The following is a 16,462-nucleotide window of genomic DNA, read 5'->3' as shown; positions in this document are numbered from 1 at the left end:
AAGGCGTCGGCCAGGAAGCAACGCGTCAAGGTAGAGCGTCGATAATGAATTTATTTGATCTATTTCTAATAACATGCACACATCATCCACTCCGTGTAAATTGTCTCATCAAAACCCCCCAGAGAACAAATATGTATGATCGGTCATCAATTAAAAGCGACAAGAGTCGTGTACGATGGTCTTAAAATGAAATCTCAAGAGCGAAAGCAAGGAACTGTAGCTTATAGACTTCGACTTTGTGAGACTCGGAGATATGCAACGCTGAATACCAACGCGAACAAATGCAAAAAGTATGTTCAAACTCATGGCCCTGCAGTTGTGGGAGCACCATGCATCGGAGACTCATTCTCCTTTCCAGGCAGTGCAGTAACAGACACCTCTGGCTGAGCATCCAATTTCTGGAGAGCGGCTTGCTGGTTTGGATCCAAATCCACACGCAGCCCTTCATTAGGTGTGAGAACCACAGAGGAGAAGCCATCCGCGTCGATAGACTGCTCAACATGGCCCTTATCGGTACGCGACAGACCTAAGGGCTCGACCTCATCTTTAACTTGCTCTCCAGCTTCATAGGCCGGGAGACCCCGTGATAGCGGGGATCTGGGGAATGGAACGTCGGAATCCGACGTGTTGTTATCGTCGAGCTTGGGCAGACTGAACTCGCCGCTATCACGACGCAGAATTATATTACTCCATCGCTTTCGGCGGCTCAGGCTGCGAGTCAGGCTGCCGCCGTCCTCGCTGTGGCGAGAGATCGAGTCCCGTCGCTCGCGGTCTGCCTCCCCCGCCTCGGTAACGGCGGGAAGAGACGGGGTCGATGGTGAGGGTATCACGCCGCTACTAGGCGATGCACGCCTGTCTTGCCATTCTTTCCGCTTCTCGCTGGCCCAGGAGCTCCAGGAGCTTAAGTATGAACCGGCTTTCTGGCTGGCGGCGCTCATGGTGGTTTGAGCGTTGGAGAGGTCAATGGAGGGCCTTTGACGGCCTTGCCACCAGCCTGAGGCTTCGGAGGGGGAGCTTTGGGCTGAGGCCGTTGGTGGTGAGACTGATGTGTCGATCGAAGTACGTTGTGATAAAGCGGCTTTTTCCTCGTTACGCTTCTTTTGCGCCTCGCGCATTGTTTCAATGTCTGACCAGAAGCTGTTGAAGGCCGCGCTGACTTTCTTTTGACCAGCAGCAAGCTGACGGTTGAGAGCTTCCCGGCCTTCGCGGACCCGCTCGTCAAGGTGGAGGTCTGCTACTTGTTGAGATAATCGGCGCTGGATGTCTTCTATGGTTAATCCACCGGCGCTGGGATGCTTCGGCTCGGTAATGGAGTACAGGAGGGCATCTGAGGTCAACCGTGAGAAAAGAGCATAGTTAGGGGTTTTTTGCCACTGGTAGAGGAACTCGACATTGAAGTCCAGGGCAGGGTCGCCCTCGATGTTGAAAGTCTGGAGGTGAGCTCTACTCCTGTTCGATGGCTCGGTAGAAATGGTGGTGAGCTCTTCATGGTACTTCATACTCGATAGTAGCGCGAGAAGATATTCTTCAAATTGTAATCGAATGAACTCTTCCGACCCCATGAAACCCAATGTTTTGGGGCGTGACGGGTCCTCGTCAACCCAAGTCTCATTGACAATTTGGGTTAAGAGATCTATCCAGCGCCTGTCAGCAACCGACAACGCAAGCGCACTGCGAAGTGTTGGTGATGATATGTTGATGGTATCTTCGTCAAGCTGAAGATGCATAGGTCAGCAGAGGGTTTCTATTGAATCCGTGGAAAGAGTCACTCACGTTGATTAATATGTCACTGTAGCGATCTTTCTGCTGAAGAAGAAGAGAGTTCGTTGATCCCACCACATACGACTTTGTGCCATCATCTGCCAGCAGATCCAGCTGCTGCAAAGGGGTATATGGTCCAAACATACTCCCCTACAACGCACGTTAGTTTCAAGGTAGATTCAGTGAAGACGCTCATTTGAAGCACATACTTTGCCAAATATCTGTAGAGGAAGACCCATATACGCCAGCACTGATTAGATTAGCGTGGGGTGACGATACTAGGCCAGATGCCGAAACATACAAGAGCTTCGATCGCTTGTCTTGAGCGAGGTGGGCTTTTCCACATTTTCTTCGTAGGTATTAAATGACGGGTCTGCGCAGTCTTCAAGGCTGTTTATCAGACCGGGTATTAGAGAAATAAGTGAGAACTGAATCATGCATAGGCGCTCGCAGCGAGTACCGAAAAACAGCATCTGGAATAGTCAGCATTGTTTAGTAAGCCCTGGAGGAGGACCATAGTGACATACCTTCGGTTGCAACAGCAGCCCCTTGAATAGGACCAGAGTCTGGTACTTGAATTCGTGAATCATTTCTCGCAAGGAGAGACCTGGCAAGGAGTCAGCGGGAATATACAATGGCATGGCGGTCCTGTACTCACCCAGATTCTGGTCTTTCGACTCATCATTGCCAAGACTAATGACTAGGCCTTCGCGGAATTTCTATATCTCCAGTTAGCTTTGTTCAAACAACCTCTGAATAGTGCCCATTTGATACCTTTAAGATATCAATATCCGAGAAATCTCTACTCCCTTCGTTAGTAATTTGCAACCATTGATCTGTCTCCTTATGGTTTTTGTCCACATACCTTTGTGCAAACCAGGCCGATGTCACAACCGAAAGCTTCTCTCTTAATTGTCCCACCCTTTGCGGGCTATCTGTCACAACAACCACCGCTTTCTGGACTGTTGACCGGGTCACCTCCGGAGGGCGATTAATCAAGAGCTTCGAATCGATCTGGCGAGAGCACGCGATACCGAATAGCGACCTGGCAGGAACCCCAGGCGTCTCCTTTTGACGTAAAGTGAAATATGAGAATTCCTCCGTCGACCTATCCCAGACACGGCGCATACGAGTCAGCCTCAGCACAATCTAGACCGTCAAAGTGCATGTTTCGCCTCCTCCCGCAGAGCAAATGACATAGCCTCGCGGAAGACGACGGACCAACAATTGCACTCCGGGTTCACAACACATGGGAGGGGAAGGAGGGGTAGTCTCGTACAGATGAGCACCGTCGGAGAGGGCCATAAATGGCAGCAATGACCAGTCATTTTCCACGGCGGGATTCGTACCCTCGTCAGAGATGCAATGTTCTATTTCGGGGCCCCTGCATGCGCGTTAGTTTACACTATCTGGGATCCTCGTGGGCGCTCGGGAAACGCACCGTGCGTGGTGAAAATCGATCACCAGCACAATGGGATCGTGTTTCGGAACGGGCATAGGGGGCGATCAGACGATCAGGCGATCATGCGGAGGGAGAGAAAGCAAGGGTTGAGGGCAGATCTCCACTGGGATCGTAGCCCATTACGGGGAATCGCCAGCCCAGGGGAGATACGGTTATCGTTCACGTGGCGGGCGGTGTGGCCCCACAGGACTTTAGGTTTGTTCTAAATGTCTTGCAGAACAAAAAAATAGTAGGTTTTTTAAATACACAACGCTCATTTCGGCCCATGGATTCCCCCTAACCACCGTCCTCTTAACGACGCCGTAGAAGCTATCAGCACTGGCTTCTTAAAGTCAAGGAAACAGAAACAAAACACGCCAAGTCTGCAGGAAATTTCTCCCGGTATATGGATCACGATCCGGCGTTTGCTGGGTACCGACACAAAATTAAGGAAAGGGGTTCTCATTAGAAAGGATTATGCAAACGCCTGCGGCCCATCTGCTGGATCTTGGCCAGGTAACAGAGCTTGGCTAGCTTCGGTTCCTTGCTCGATGTTGTGGAAATCCAGGATCTCAGAGTACCTGAATGGCAGTTAGCGAAGATGTCGTGTCAGAAAAAGACAAATCCAATGCGTTGGTTCTCACATCATGATCTTCCATGTATCCACTGGCAAGTCTGCATCGTTAAAGGACCAATCGAACTTCTCTTGGGCCGTTGGCTCGTCCGAAGGGTCGTGGTAAGGTGCAAGGTACTCATGGGCCAGCGCCTCCGTTGCCCGTACTCTCTTCTTGGGGTCAAAGACTAGCATCTTCTCCAGCAAGTCGACAGCTACATAAAAATTAGACCATATCCACAACGAGAACTCGCCCATCAAGCGAGACGTTGAGCGACCAGTCACTTACCATCGGCATCGGCGTTTCGGAATTTGTTCGCCAAAGGCTGGCGTTCGCGTTTTGGAAGGGACTTGACAAACCGTAAAGTCTGTACGGAGAGATTTGTAAGTAAATTCCTGGCCAAGCATTGCAAGATAAACAGAGCGACCCACGTTCTCGCTGCAAATGGTCTGGATCACATCATCTGGGGGCGTGCCTAGCAGCTCGGTGATGATAGAGAATTGGTTGACGTGATCTTTTCCAGGAAGAGCGGCTTTCCCTCCAGCATCTCTGCAAAGATACAACCGGCACTCCAGATATCCACCTCCACGTCGTACTTTTGCCAGGTAAGCATGATCTCGGGGGCACGGTAGTACCGAGTTGAGACATAACCAGTCATCTGAGGGTCTTGAATCCGCGCTAATCCAAAATCGCAGATCTTCAAATCGCAGTTCTCGTTGATTAGAATATTGGAGGGCTTGAGGTCCCGGTGAACCACACCCGCGGAGTGGACATATTTTAAGCCACGCTAAATTGGAGGTTAGAAGCATCACCAATGTCGCATAGAGTGTCAAGGCTCACAAGGATCTGATAGAGGAAGTATTGAATGAACTGCTTCTCCAAGGGTCGAGAAGTCAAGAGGCGGTGGAGGTCGGTTCCCAGGAGCTCGGTCACAAAGTAGCTGCAGTTGTTAGTACATATGCGAAGCTGGGTGGGTTTCGGTGGCGTACATATCCTCGAGAGGAGAGATAAAGATGTCGCTCAAGCTGATAATCTGCCGGGGGAGGTCAGCCTCTTCGGCGCGTATCACCGAGGCCCGCACCGGGAGGTGGGGCATTCTAGGAGAGCACGTACGTTCTCGTGACGGAGATGCTTGAGCAGCTTCAGTTCTCGGTATGTCCGCTTAGAAAGAACTGGAGTACTGAAGGGTTTCATGATCTTCTTGACCGCCACGGGTTGGCCGGTCAATTGGTCTCGCGCCGAGCTATAAAGGGGCACGTCTGGTTTAGTGGCGAGCAGAGGGTCGAAAGGACAGAGAGGCATACCAAACCAGTCCGAAGGCACCCATGCCCACGGGCTGCAAGTCCGAATACCTGAAAAATCCTCAGCAATCAAAAATCACCTTAGCGCTCGGGCGATGCGAACCGGCTGGTTATCTCGAACGTGGTGCCAAAGATCTGGGACCGCACGAATTCCGCCATCTTGTCGATGCAAGCAGTGCGATACAGTTGAGTTGAAGGGGGGGGGGGGTGGTTGAACCTGAAGAGGGAGAGTGTAGAAACACTAAAAAGCAAAGCCAGGGAACGACAAGCAGGGAAAGGGGCAGGCTGAGTGGTGGGATGGTGATGTGGGGAAGGGCTCTAGCAAAAGTGCAGAAAACAAGGACGATGACGTTCGCGACCGCGACCAGGCAAGTTCCAGGTTTCCCGCGCCGGCTGACTCAGCTGGGGAACAAGAAAAGAGGACGGCTGCCAGGGTTTTACCCTTATTTGAGGGGTCTATTCTGGTTTTACTGCGTAGAATATATCAATTGCAGATTTCCTTATCTCAATAGCCCGTAGCCCATGACGATTTCCTGCCATGCGGTTGTTGGGTTGTGGTGCCTCCAGAGAAGTGTTGCACTTGCTCCGTACAACTAGGTGCCCTCAATCAGGGTTCCCACCCACCATGCGGCCTTCCACCGCGGGGCCAGACCAGGCCTATTCGGACCAGATTTCCCACCGCCACACCCACTTCGTTGGTCCATCCCACGCCAATCTGTCAGAGTAGATGTGGTTCAGCATATCGGCTGGGGCCAATCCCTAGCCTCTCGGAATCTGACAGCTCTCCAGGGCTGGTAATCCGGAGCCAATTAAGATCCGAAGATATCAGGTTCAGGAGAATCGGGAACACTGGGAATCCTTGGGTCGGGATTCTGGATTAGGCTGCGCTTAGCCCGCTCACACCTGGGGTTATGCTGTTTTCAGACGCAGTTCCATTGGCGAGGACAGGCTTGGGCCTCTTCAATGTTTTGGCTGGTTCTTGTGTCTCGGCATGAGACTCGCACCGCGAGGGCGATCGTCTTTTCCAATCGACTTCCCCAATCAGGTCTAGACCGAGATCGTTGTGAACCCGCTAGATCGCCATGCTTGGGGTTTAAAAAAGAGGGTAACTTCTGGACAAAGCTACTTTGCCCATCGAGTTATCCACGTGAACCTTGTTCGTACCTGTCAGTTACCAGTAGTACACGTGGGGAGTCCCTCAGTCTGTCGAAAGCACCCCAAACAGCTCGATGATCCCCTCCCAACTTTGTTCACTTGATAGCTTTCAGGCGCATCGCGTCGAGCGCCAAGAAGTAGCAGGGAGTCTGACAGGCAAAGAGAACACTCATAACATAATGATTTGTTCGTTTGAACCACGGAGTCGCGTGAAACACATCGAGGACACGCTACTGCACGGAACAAAGGCTTTTCCAGGGCTGCAGTCGGCTTGGCCAGGGGATGGGAGCAACGGGGAGACGAGACGGGGACCTACATTTGTTTTTGCCCCTTCTTAGCAGGGCTCTGGCTTCTTCTTTTCTTTTTCTTCACTAATTATCCGTTTTAGGTCTCTGCTTGCCCGAAAGGGGGGCTCCCAGGGCAAACCATAAATTCTGACTAGTAACAGGCTACTGAACACGAGCGAACTAAGAGCGAGTATCGGGGCAAGGCAGATCTCGGGTGTACATCGACGGGAGCGTTTCATTCACCGCACCTCTGGGATGGTTGAAGACGGTACCTACGACGTAGCATAGATCCTGGTCATGGACAGCATCTGATACTTCCGACAAGCTATCTGCGGATAAACCCATGCGATTCCTGGATTGCAGTTTAGGCCATTGAGGCCAGAGTTCATCGCAGGGCTGGTCTCGAATATACTCTGTAACCAATACAGTGGAGACTATTGTCCACTATTGAAGGTACAGTACCGGTACGAGAGCCAAGGCGGGTTAAGCCACCCATGTGCGTCACGACTCTCCACTTAAAGCTCCGGTGGGTATTTTTGGGGCACTGTTCCCTCGATGACAGGAATCTCACCCGTTGTATGTACATATGGATGGGATGATCAGGTTCCTTTCAGCCTCAATCTCCGAATTTGCATGTCGAGTGTGCCTCTGTTTCACGCAGTTACTTTCAGGCATCAGGATCACGGCGCTCCCTGTCAATTGGTGTTCAAGGTAAGCGGCTCTCAGCCAAGGGGAGTTATGACATTGGTGGCCCCCAGGACTCCGCCCCCAGTCCCCAAGCCCCTCTCCATAGGGCATCTGGTACGGAGCGACCATATGGACTCCATACACCCCGTAGTGCCGGATAGCCGTTGGGCAAATATTTTCGTTTTCTTAGGGCTCCGTGGAGACTCCCCTATCACTGGAGAGAACGCTGGGCTGGTTCGGGGCGCGTCCTTCAAAATTACGGATTACGCCCCAAGGGCGGCAGTGGTAAAAGTGCCCCAGGTGGCCTCGTAAGAAAACTCAGAAGGGCGGTAATTACTGTAAGATGATTCTTATTTCCCCATCCATCTCCTCTCATCTCCACTCCCCCAGCATGACGATGTGCGCACTATTACCTCGCTCGTGAGTGTCTTTCTTCTTCTCTTTATACCTCTCCCTCGACCCGCGATTCTATTCTCCGTCCCTCCCCGCCCCCCTCGCCCGTCCCCGAAATCCCCCATCCTTCACGCCCTCCCTTTTGCCGCTGGGAACCGTCGGGGTCTTGGCCGCCGTCCACCCAGCTTGCCGCAACGAAACCTTTCAACCGCTCCAACCGCTTTCAAAACCCCCGCCTCTCTCCACCGATCCGCCTTTTTCCGGTGCTCTGTCTGTGACAATCCCTTTCGTCGCAACTGCTTCACGACTGTTTGTTCGCTCTGGGCCGCACCGAATTCATCCTCCGTTCGTAGCGGGTGGTGTCTCCAATCAAGCGCAGGCTTCGGCCATCTCGGCTGACGCCACATCGCGGCTGCGGGTGGACAAGTCGTCAACTCCCCTGCTGGTCGACGACCACAGCTCGTGACCATGGGGATTTGTTTTAGTACCGAGTCCACGGAGGACGCGGAACAGAAGAAGCACAGTCAGATGATTGATCGAAAGCTCGATGAGGACTCGAGAAGGTTACGCAGGGAATGCAAGATTCTCTTGCTCGGTAGGTTGCTCATAACCAGCTGATCCGGGTGTAATGGTAGGAGCTGACCGGTTGACACCAGGCTCCGGCGAGAGCGGCAAATCGACCATTGTGAAGCAAATGAAGATTATCCATCAGAATGGATATTCCGTCGAAGAACTCACCCTTTACCGGTTGACCGTCTATAAGAATCTTCTTGACTGTGCCAAAGCGCTTATTGAGGGATACCGCTTATTCGAACTCGAGCCTTCCAGTCAAAAGGTGCAAGATTTTATCGTTTTCCTCGACGAATACCATGTCGACCCGGATCCCAATACACCGCTGGATCCGAAAGTCGGCGATGCAATTACTTACTTATGGAACGACCCATGTACGTCAACGGTATTAGAACGTCAAAATGAGTTTTATTTGATGGATTCGGCCCCCTAGTAAGCGACAATCGACCCTCAATCCTCAATGCGCTGGCGTCCATGATTGAAGTGCTAACACGACATCAGCTTCTTCGAACATGCGAAGCGAATAGCCGCAAGCGACTACATCCCAAATGTCTCGGATGTGCTACGGGCACGAACTAAGACCACGGGTATATATGAAACGCGTTTCACCATGGGCCAATTGAGTATTCAGTATGTGGAATTACCCGCTCCCTCTCATCAACTGTGGCTGACCCGTGAATAGCATGTTCGATGTCGGTGGCCAACGAAGCGAACGAAAGAAGTGGATCCACTGCTTCGAGAATGTCACGTCGATTATTTTCTGCGTGGCGCTTAGTGAATATGACCAAACCTTGCTGGAGGAAAGCAACCAGGTACGACTGGGTGACCCTCCGACCATTCGGGCAAGGATACTAATTTGTGAAGAACCGTATGATGGAGAGTTTAGTTCTTTTCGACTCGGTGCTCAACTCACGATGGTTTGTTCGCACCAGTATCATTCTTTTTCTCAACAAGGTCGATCTGTTCCGGGAAAAGCTTCCCCGCTCTCCATTGAGCAAATACTTCCCAGATTATTCCGGCGGCAACGATGTCAACCGTGCCGCCAAATATCTACTTTGGCGATTCAACCAAGTAAATCGTCAACATCTGAACCTATACCCACAGTAAGTTACCTTGTTGCCTCGGAGACGGAATGGCGTCTGACCGTTCCCGATAGTCTCACGCAAGCCACCGATACCACCAATATCAGACTGGTCTTCGCCGCCGTCAAAGAGACCATTCTCCAGAACGCATTAAAGGATTCCGGCATTCTTTGAAATGTCCAACCCCCGCACTCGATCCCCGCTTTGTGGCAGCTTCAACTATGCCTTCTTTTTCAATCCTCCTAATCCTCCAGATCCTTGATCTTACCTCCGTCTCCCTCCCCCTCCAAGAGCATCTTGACATTCTTATATCCGATGGTCCAACCCTCACATTCCGACCTGACTCTCTATCATATCCCTCGAACTATTGATTTTTCTTTTTTGCCTTTTTGGGGCTAGCTGCAGGTGTTCACGGCGCAAATGATTCATAGGGTAATAATATCCCAGGCGCTTTTGCGATACTCCGCTTGGCCGGGTATCATTCAGGAGGCATCTGGCTGTTCCACTACTCCATTCTAAAGGACGTTTCATTAAATCTTGAACCCGGCATGGCTAGGAACGAAATAATCCAGTTTCATCTGGCTTGGCTTTTTATGTTCTCCGCCTAGGACAGGAGCATCGTGTTTTTTTTTTTCCATTTGAAAAAAATCAAAGCGCTTACCCTTTGCGGTGTTATTTACTGTCTGATCTCTCTTGGGCGTGCATAGTATGGTGTGGATTTGCTGTCCCTTCTATCCGACCATGTTTTATGTACCAATCCTTGTTTCTGTGTAGTACCTCCACGTGATCATACAAGCCTTTATCTCTGAGCGAGCTGCATGTGCTGCTTTTCTCTCGATTTGTATTTGAGGTTTCCTTTTCTCGTTTCTGGCGCGAGGGTAGCCTGATCGGAGGGGGCTCGCTCGGCGTTGTGCTTGGCCGAGGGACAATTATGCAGGTTCACGAATGCAATGTTTGAATCTAGCGTGCATGCTGGATGACTTATTTCGTATCTACTAACACTACCAATGGACTAGGAGGAGTCGGCTGCACTATTGGATTGGGAAATCCTTGCGGCGAGGATGGAACCAAGAGCCGTGCCAGCGATGTATATTGTGGAGGCAACTGGGCAAAGCTACTAGTCGTATTGAGTAACTTGGGGCGGACAGCCTAGAAATCATCCGATGCATCAGAGATACCACAAGCAACTTCAGGAACAGTATCTCCGGAGATGTAAGTGATACCCAAGTAAAAGTCAGCTCCCCTATAACCAAAGGGTTTCCAACTGTTTTACTAGTCTCAGCCGGTATGCATGCCGATCGACGAGAAACAAGAGCATTGGGGTTGCGGGTGCAATACGCAGGTTAGAGATGGTAGGGTCGTAAGATCTGGTTCTGTACGAGTCAGATTTCGTCTTCGCATGAATCTCAAGATCGAGTCATGACGAGATGGATACTTTCTCGCCGGGAGCCGGGGATGGAAATATACTCCACGGTGGGTCCTCCATAGCTTCGTCCCCGGATCAGCACATCATCCTGCATACCGTGGGTGCATCCCGGTGGCATGACGGGCACCAGAACGAATTTCCCCAATTCGTGCCAGGGCAACCCCCTCAACCCCTGCTTGCCACCAACCTTGGAAGGGAAAACCTTTGGGGGTACACGGATCGCACGGGTAATCAGATCTAGCCCTTTACCCCACATAAGCTCTACGGGAATCACCTGCTCATCAGGCCATTGCGGAGCCCGAAGCCATGGGACTTATGGGCAGATGGTCATAGTAATGCGACTCTTAGATTAGCAGGACCAATCTGCTGGCAATTCCGGATTGGGCAATCTTGGCTCGGGCAACATGCCCTGCACTTTCAGTCCGACCCCTCTCACCTCTTGTAGTACATGTCCCCTCTTTCCTTCCCCCCCCCTCTGTTCTCCGCTCATTGATCTCTTCCTTTTGTCCCTGCACATAATTCATTGAACATGTCGTCCCCTGGCCGAGAACGCCGTCCATCTATTGGCGCACCTATCGCCGACCTCCAAGGGCCCATTGGCCCTGGTTTCAGTCGTCCTAAGCACAAGCGTACATTTACCGGTTTCGGGGCCAATGATATCAAGACCGTCGAAGCGAGCATCCCAGAGCAGCTGCGAGAGGCGTGAGTTCCTTTCCCTTTTCCCCAAAGCGGACTATCCCAGGCTAATGTGTCTCGGTCCAGATGGCGGAAACATGTAAGCGACATGCCCCCATGAGGTCGCTCGGGAAAGAGCTGGTCGAAATCTGATCTTCGTGAATAGTCTGCTTCTGAGTTCACCAGCAAAGAGCAGTTTGAAGTAAGCACCCCCCTCCCGAAATCTCGAAGGTATGCGATCACGACATACTAATGCCGCGCCAGAAAGAGCTGGTGCGCCACATCGAGACCACCCTGGCTCGATCTCTATACAACTGTGATGACAAGTGAGCTGCACATTTCTTACTGGTGTCTACTTTCTGCTGTGCTAATGTAAAGTTCACAGTGCGGCCTACTCGGGAACAGCCCTCGCGTTCCGTGATCGGCTTATCATCGAATGGAATAGAACGCAGCAGCGCCAGACCTTCAATGACCAGAAGCGAGTGTACTGTACGTAGCCTCAAACAAATTCTCGAAATAAAGGGGAAGAAAGGAAGAAAAAAAAAAAAGGAAAATTGCCTTACCTCGAATTAACTATTGGATGTTTATAGACTTGTCATTGGAATTTCTCATGGGCCGTGCTCTGGACAATGCCATGCTCAATGTGGGCCAGAAGGAAGCCGCTCGAGGTTTGTATCTCAAGAAAATGATCCTATGAGGCTGCCTCTAACGATGACTAGATGGACTGAAGGATCTCGGATTCCGTATTGAGGATGTCATCAGCCAGGAACACGATGCAGCACTTGGCAATGGTGGCCTTGGCCGCTTAGCTGCTTGTTTCCTGGACAGTCTCGCCACTCTCAACTATCCAGCTTGGGGCTACGGGCTTCGCTATCGCTATGGTATCTTCAAGCAGGAAATAATCGACGGATATCAAGTCGAAATCCCCGACTACTGGCTTGACAACAACCCGTGGGAATTCCCTCGCCACGACGTCACAGTCGACATTCAGTTCTACGGCACCGTCCGCAAGACGCAAGACCAGAACGGCAAGGTCCAGCATCTCTGGGAAAACGGCGAGATTGTCCAGGCCGTGGCTTATGATGTGCCCATTCCTGGGTACGGAACAAAGACGACGAACAACCTTCGGCTGTGGTCCAGTAAGGCAAGCACTGGCGAGTTCGATTTCCAGAAATTCAATGCAGGCGACTACGAAAGTGCCGTGGCTGACCAGCAGCGAGCCGAGACTATATCGGCGGTGCTCTACCCCAATGATAACCTGGAACGAGGCAAAGAGCTTCGGCTGAAGCAGCAGTACTTCTGGTGTGCGGCCTCTCTGTTTGATATTGTGCGTCGGTTCAAGAAGACGAAGCGAGCCTGGAGCGAGTTCCCAGACCAGGTCGCAATCCAACTGAATGATACTCACCCGACCCTGGCAATTGTCGAAATGCAGCGTATCTTGGTTGACATTGAGGATCTGGAATGGGACGAGGCCTGGCGAATCGTGACCAAGACTTTCGGATACACGAACCATACTGTTCTTCCAGAGGCTTTGGAGAAATGGTCTGTTCCGCTGATGCAGAACCTGCTTCCCCGCCACCTCCAGATCATCTATGAAATCAACCTATTCTTCTTGCAGTATGTTGAGAGGAATTTCCCGAATGATCGGGACCTCCTGACGCGCGTCTCCATTATCGAGGAGTCGCATCCCAAGATGGTTCGGATGGCCTATTTGGCTATCATTGGATCTCACAAGGTCAATGGTGTCGCTGAACTGCATTCTGATCTGCTCAAGACAACTCTATTCAAAGACTTTGTCGAGATCTATGGACCTGACCGTTTCACCAACGTTACCAACGGTGTTACCCCCAGACGATGGCTGCATCAAGCCAACCCCGAGCTCTCTGCGTTGATCGCAAAGAAACTCGGGGGTCATGAATTCTTGACTGACCTTACTCTTCTGGACAAGCTGGAAGCTTTTGTCGATGACAAGGAGTTCCGAACGGAATGGGCAGCGATCAAGTCTAGAAATAAAGTGCGGCTCGCCCAGCTCATCAAAGAGACCACTGGCTACACGGTCAACCCCGATGCTCTATTCGATGTGCAGGTTAAAAGAATCCACGAATACAAGCGCCAGCAACTCAACATATTTGGCGTGATTCATCGCTACTTGACCATCAAAGGCATGTCGGCGGAAGAGAAGAAGAAGGTTGTGCCCCGAGTTTCAATCTTTGGCGGAAAAGCCGCCCCGGGATACTGGATGGCCAAGACCATCATCCACCTCATCAACAAGGTAGCCGATGTGGTGAACAAGGACCCTGATGTTGGTGACCTTCTCAAGGTGATCTTCATCCCGGACTACAACGTCAGCAAGGCGGAGGTCATTTGCCCGGCCTCCGACATCAGCGAGCACATCTCGACCGCTGGCACGGAGGGCAGTGGTACCAGTAACATGAAGTTTGTGCTCAACGGTGGCCTCATCATTGGTACCTGTGATGGAGCTAACGTACGACCCCGGGACCTTGACATGTGTTCAAAGACTCCATACTGACTTTCCTTCCCAGATTGAGATTACTCGCGAGATCAGCGAGCAAAACATTTTCCTCTTCGGCAACCTTGCGGAGGACGTAGAAGAGCTCCGACACCGCCACTTCTACGGCGAATTCCAGCTAGATCCGCAGCTCGCCAAGGTCTTCGACGCCATCAAGAGCAATATGTTTGGCGATGCGGCTCATTTCTCGGCACTGACAGCTTCCATCGAGGAGCATGGTGATTATTACCTTGTCTCTGATGACTTCAACTCCTACATCGCTGCCCACGCAGTGGTCGACCAGGAATTCCAGAACCAGAAGGAATGGATTGCCAAGTCCATCGCAAGCGTCGCACGGATGGGCTTCTTCTCGACTGACCGGGTCATCAACGAGTACGCGGACAGTATTTGGAATGTGGAGCCGTTGGCGGTCAAGGACTAGGGTCCGTGGGGCTTTAAAGTCATGCTTATCCGGTCCCTTTTCGTACGCATATGCACGATTCTAGTTTCTCTTGATATTTCATAAGCAGCGCCATTCATTCAAATCAATCTTTTATCGTAAGTGACATGGTGAAGACTTGCATTAGATGCTCGTTAGTCGTAAGGATATAATGGTAGTATGTTTTGAGATTGAGGAGTTTGCACAATCTAAATATAGCCTCATAGTAAAATATTATATGCCCAGTTCAAAACCTCATATCGCAGCTCTAGGTCTATATCGTGCTGCATTAGGAAGAAACTTATAAAAGATGAAAGACTCGGGCTCTGAACGAGGATGAAAGCATGCTAGGGATTTAAAACCAAACTCCAATCCCATGCACGAGTCATCAAGGAAGACATCGCCATCAAGGCAATCAAATCGTATTAGAGAACGAAGGCTTCAGTGAGCGACCTCGTCTTCCTGGATAGTTTTGGGGATGTATTCCGAGAACGTCTCGGGCCAAAGGAACATCTTCTCCTCCTTTGACGGCGTTGCAGCTGCCATAATCTGCGGTACCTGCGTAAAAAGAAAAAAGGGTCAGCCTCCATGCCTCCTTCTCACAACCAGAACCCAGTTGAACTCACAGCCTCTTTACTCGAAATCCGTCTCCACATATTCGCCCGGGGGTTATACCGCACCGGTTTCCCAACACCACCCGTCTTCGACTGGTCCTCGCGCGCGATCTTCTCAATCTCCTGTTTAATATCCGCAAATGTATCAAACGGAGTATACGAGATCTTATGCTCGATACAATACTCTTCGAGCCTTAACCCTCTCCCGCGCAAATAGTACATCCGCTTCGCGCGCAGCCGGGAGGTCCGAGACCCCGTCGCCAATAAACACAATCAGTGGCATCTCATCAGGCTCGCATTGTGCCTGCGCCTGCGCCCGCGCTTCGTTGACAGAAAGAGCCTTGTCGTGTCCGGTATCAGTATCATGGCGCCAGATCGGCTTCCACTCCGATCCGTCCGGGTTGATAATGGCGTCGTTAGCGACGATGTCGATTGAGGAGGCCTGGAGTAACCGATTAGCATTGATTTCGCTTTTCCCTCGTGGTTGAACTCGTCGGGAACAGCCCGGGAGTTCTATCTACATACCTCCTTCTCGCCCAGGAAGAGGTCCAGCACCCGCTTCAGAATAGGCCGCAGTCCCGCGCTGATCACGTTGAACGGGTACCCGTTCTCGCGGCAGAAAGCGTGGAACTCGCGGAAGCCCGGGTCCATCTCGAGTTTCTGCTGCATGATCACGAAGCCGTCTTCGAAGGGGACGCGGAGCGAGCCCCAAGGGCTTCAGAGGCGTCGCGGAAGGTACGCTCGCCTGTTTTCATTTGCGCTTCTAAGGCGGCGCGACCTTCTGCGCCAACGCCGTGGGCGTCGAAGAGGATGTGCCCGGTGTCTTGCATGAAGATCGTGCCATCGAAGTCTAAGGGATTGGTTTAGTTTGGGCTCTTCATTTGCCTATTCTGGTATATGGATCGCCATTGCAATCATTAGAGTGGACCAGTTTGCAAGGGGGGAGCATACCAGAGAAGATAATGATCTTGCGCTTGGTCTGCTCATTGGCGGGATTCATGTTGGTGTTCGTCATTATTGCCCGTAGATGTAAATGACAATGGATGGGAAAGAATCCGGGGAAACACTAGGGTTTTGCAGAAAAGTGAAGAAAAATGCGAGCTGCTACTGTTAAACTGGAGACCCCGTGGCAATCCAGAACAGGGTATTCGTCGGATGACGTAGGGGACCGCGATATCATAGTGGGTCGGTGGATATCAGGTTCTGATGTTCACGATCAACTGGTTTGGCGTTGTCACTTCTGCCGCTTCTGATTGGCGGATTCTGGTGGCGAACGAAGAAAGTCAACCGAGGCATGATTCTAGAGTCTCGATGCAACTTCCATTTTACCGATACTGTGAGCGGTCTCTCATCCTTCTGTAGACTCTCAAATTGGGGTTGTAGAGCTGGTCCATGCGAGAGTCGGTTTATATAGACATGATGTATCATTTCCCGATGGTATCGAACAAAACGAAGACGCATGCTCCATCCCAGAATGTAGAAAGAAAAAAAAGGGAAAAGAAAATGCT

At 51.3% G+C, this 16,462-nt stretch overlaps 5 protein-coding genes across 5 annotated transcripts; 2 read left to right on the top strand and 3 right to left on the bottom strand.

Annotated features, from left to right (window-relative positions):
* Window positions 1-302: 302 nt before the first annotated feature.
* N7468_002504 (uncharacterized protein) lies at window positions 303-3,258 on the bottom strand (the record flags this gene model as incomplete). Its single annotated transcript, XM_058471801.1, has 10 exons — window positions 303-1,715; window positions 1,774-1,911; window positions 1,971-2,011; window positions 2,063-2,234; window positions 2,289-2,368; window positions 2,420-2,480; window positions 2,536-2,563; window positions 2,627-2,910; window positions 2,983-3,145; window positions 3,203-3,258. The coding sequence occupies 10 exons, from the start codon at window positions 3,256-3,258 to the stop codon at window positions 303-305; spliced, it is 2,436 nt and encodes an 811-aa protein (XP_058334942.1).
* Window positions 3,259-3,677: 419 nt separating this feature from the next.
* Window positions 3,678-5,276, bottom strand: sakA (mitogen-activated protein kinase HOG1; the record flags this gene model as incomplete). The annotated part of the gene is made up of 10 exons (XM_058471800.1): window positions 3,678-3,783; window positions 3,847-4,030; window positions 4,105-4,183; window positions 4,248-4,365; window positions 4,413-4,603; window positions 4,657-4,756; window positions 4,806-4,849; window positions 4,930-5,059; window positions 5,121-5,168; window positions 5,221-5,276. The coding sequence occupies 10 exons, from the start codon at window positions 5,274-5,276 to the stop codon at window positions 3,678-3,680; spliced, it is 1,056 nt and encodes a 351-aa protein (XP_058334941.1).
* Window positions 5,277-8,107: 2,831 nt separating this feature from the next.
* gpaB (guanine nucleotide-binding protein subunit alpha gpaB) lies at window positions 8,108-9,465 on the top strand (the record flags this gene model as incomplete). The annotated part of the gene is made up of 6 exons (XM_058471799.1): window positions 8,108-8,234; window positions 8,296-8,641; window positions 8,711-8,839; window positions 8,892-9,021; window positions 9,074-9,312; window positions 9,366-9,465. The coding sequence occupies 6 exons, from the start codon at window positions 8,108-8,110 to the stop codon at window positions 9,463-9,465; spliced, it is 1,071 nt and encodes a 356-aa protein (XP_058334940.1).
* Window positions 9,466-11,246: 1,781 nt separating this feature from the next.
* glpV (glycogen phosphorylase) lies at window positions 11,247-14,343 on the top strand (the record flags this gene model as incomplete). Its single annotated transcript, XM_058471798.1, has 8 exons — window positions 11,247-11,419; window positions 11,480-11,492; window positions 11,559-11,594; window positions 11,657-11,718; window positions 11,778-11,881; window positions 11,983-12,060; window positions 12,112-13,877; window positions 13,936-14,343. The coding sequence occupies 8 exons, from the start codon at window positions 11,247-11,249 to the stop codon at window positions 14,341-14,343; spliced, it is 2,640 nt and encodes an 879-aa protein (XP_058334939.1).
* Window positions 14,344-14,781: 438 nt separating this feature from the next.
* Window positions 14,782-16,134, bottom strand: N7468_002500 (uncharacterized protein; the record flags this gene model as incomplete). Its single annotated transcript, XM_058471797.1, has 7 exons — window positions 14,782-14,898; window positions 14,967-15,077; window positions 15,139-15,396; window positions 15,480-15,637; window positions 15,694-15,804; window positions 15,906-16,020; window positions 16,096-16,134. The coding sequence occupies 7 exons, from the start codon at window positions 16,132-16,134 to the stop codon at window positions 14,782-14,784; spliced, it is 909 nt and encodes a 302-aa protein (XP_058334938.1).
* Window positions 16,135-16,462: the final 328 nt, after the last annotated feature.

The sequence above is a fragment of the Penicillium chermesinum genome, assembly GCF_028974085.1.
Source record: "Penicillium chermesinum strain IBT 19713 chromosome Unknown utg000002l:1.0-5270490.0:1.0-5274688.0, whole genome shotgun sequence".
Taxonomy (NCBI): Eukaryota; Fungi; Ascomycota; class Eurotiomycetes; order Eurotiales; family Aspergillaceae; genus Penicillium; species Penicillium chermesinum.
The sequence above is the reverse complement of the archived record's forward strand: the minus strand, read 5'-3'. Positions and strand labels throughout refer to the sequence as shown.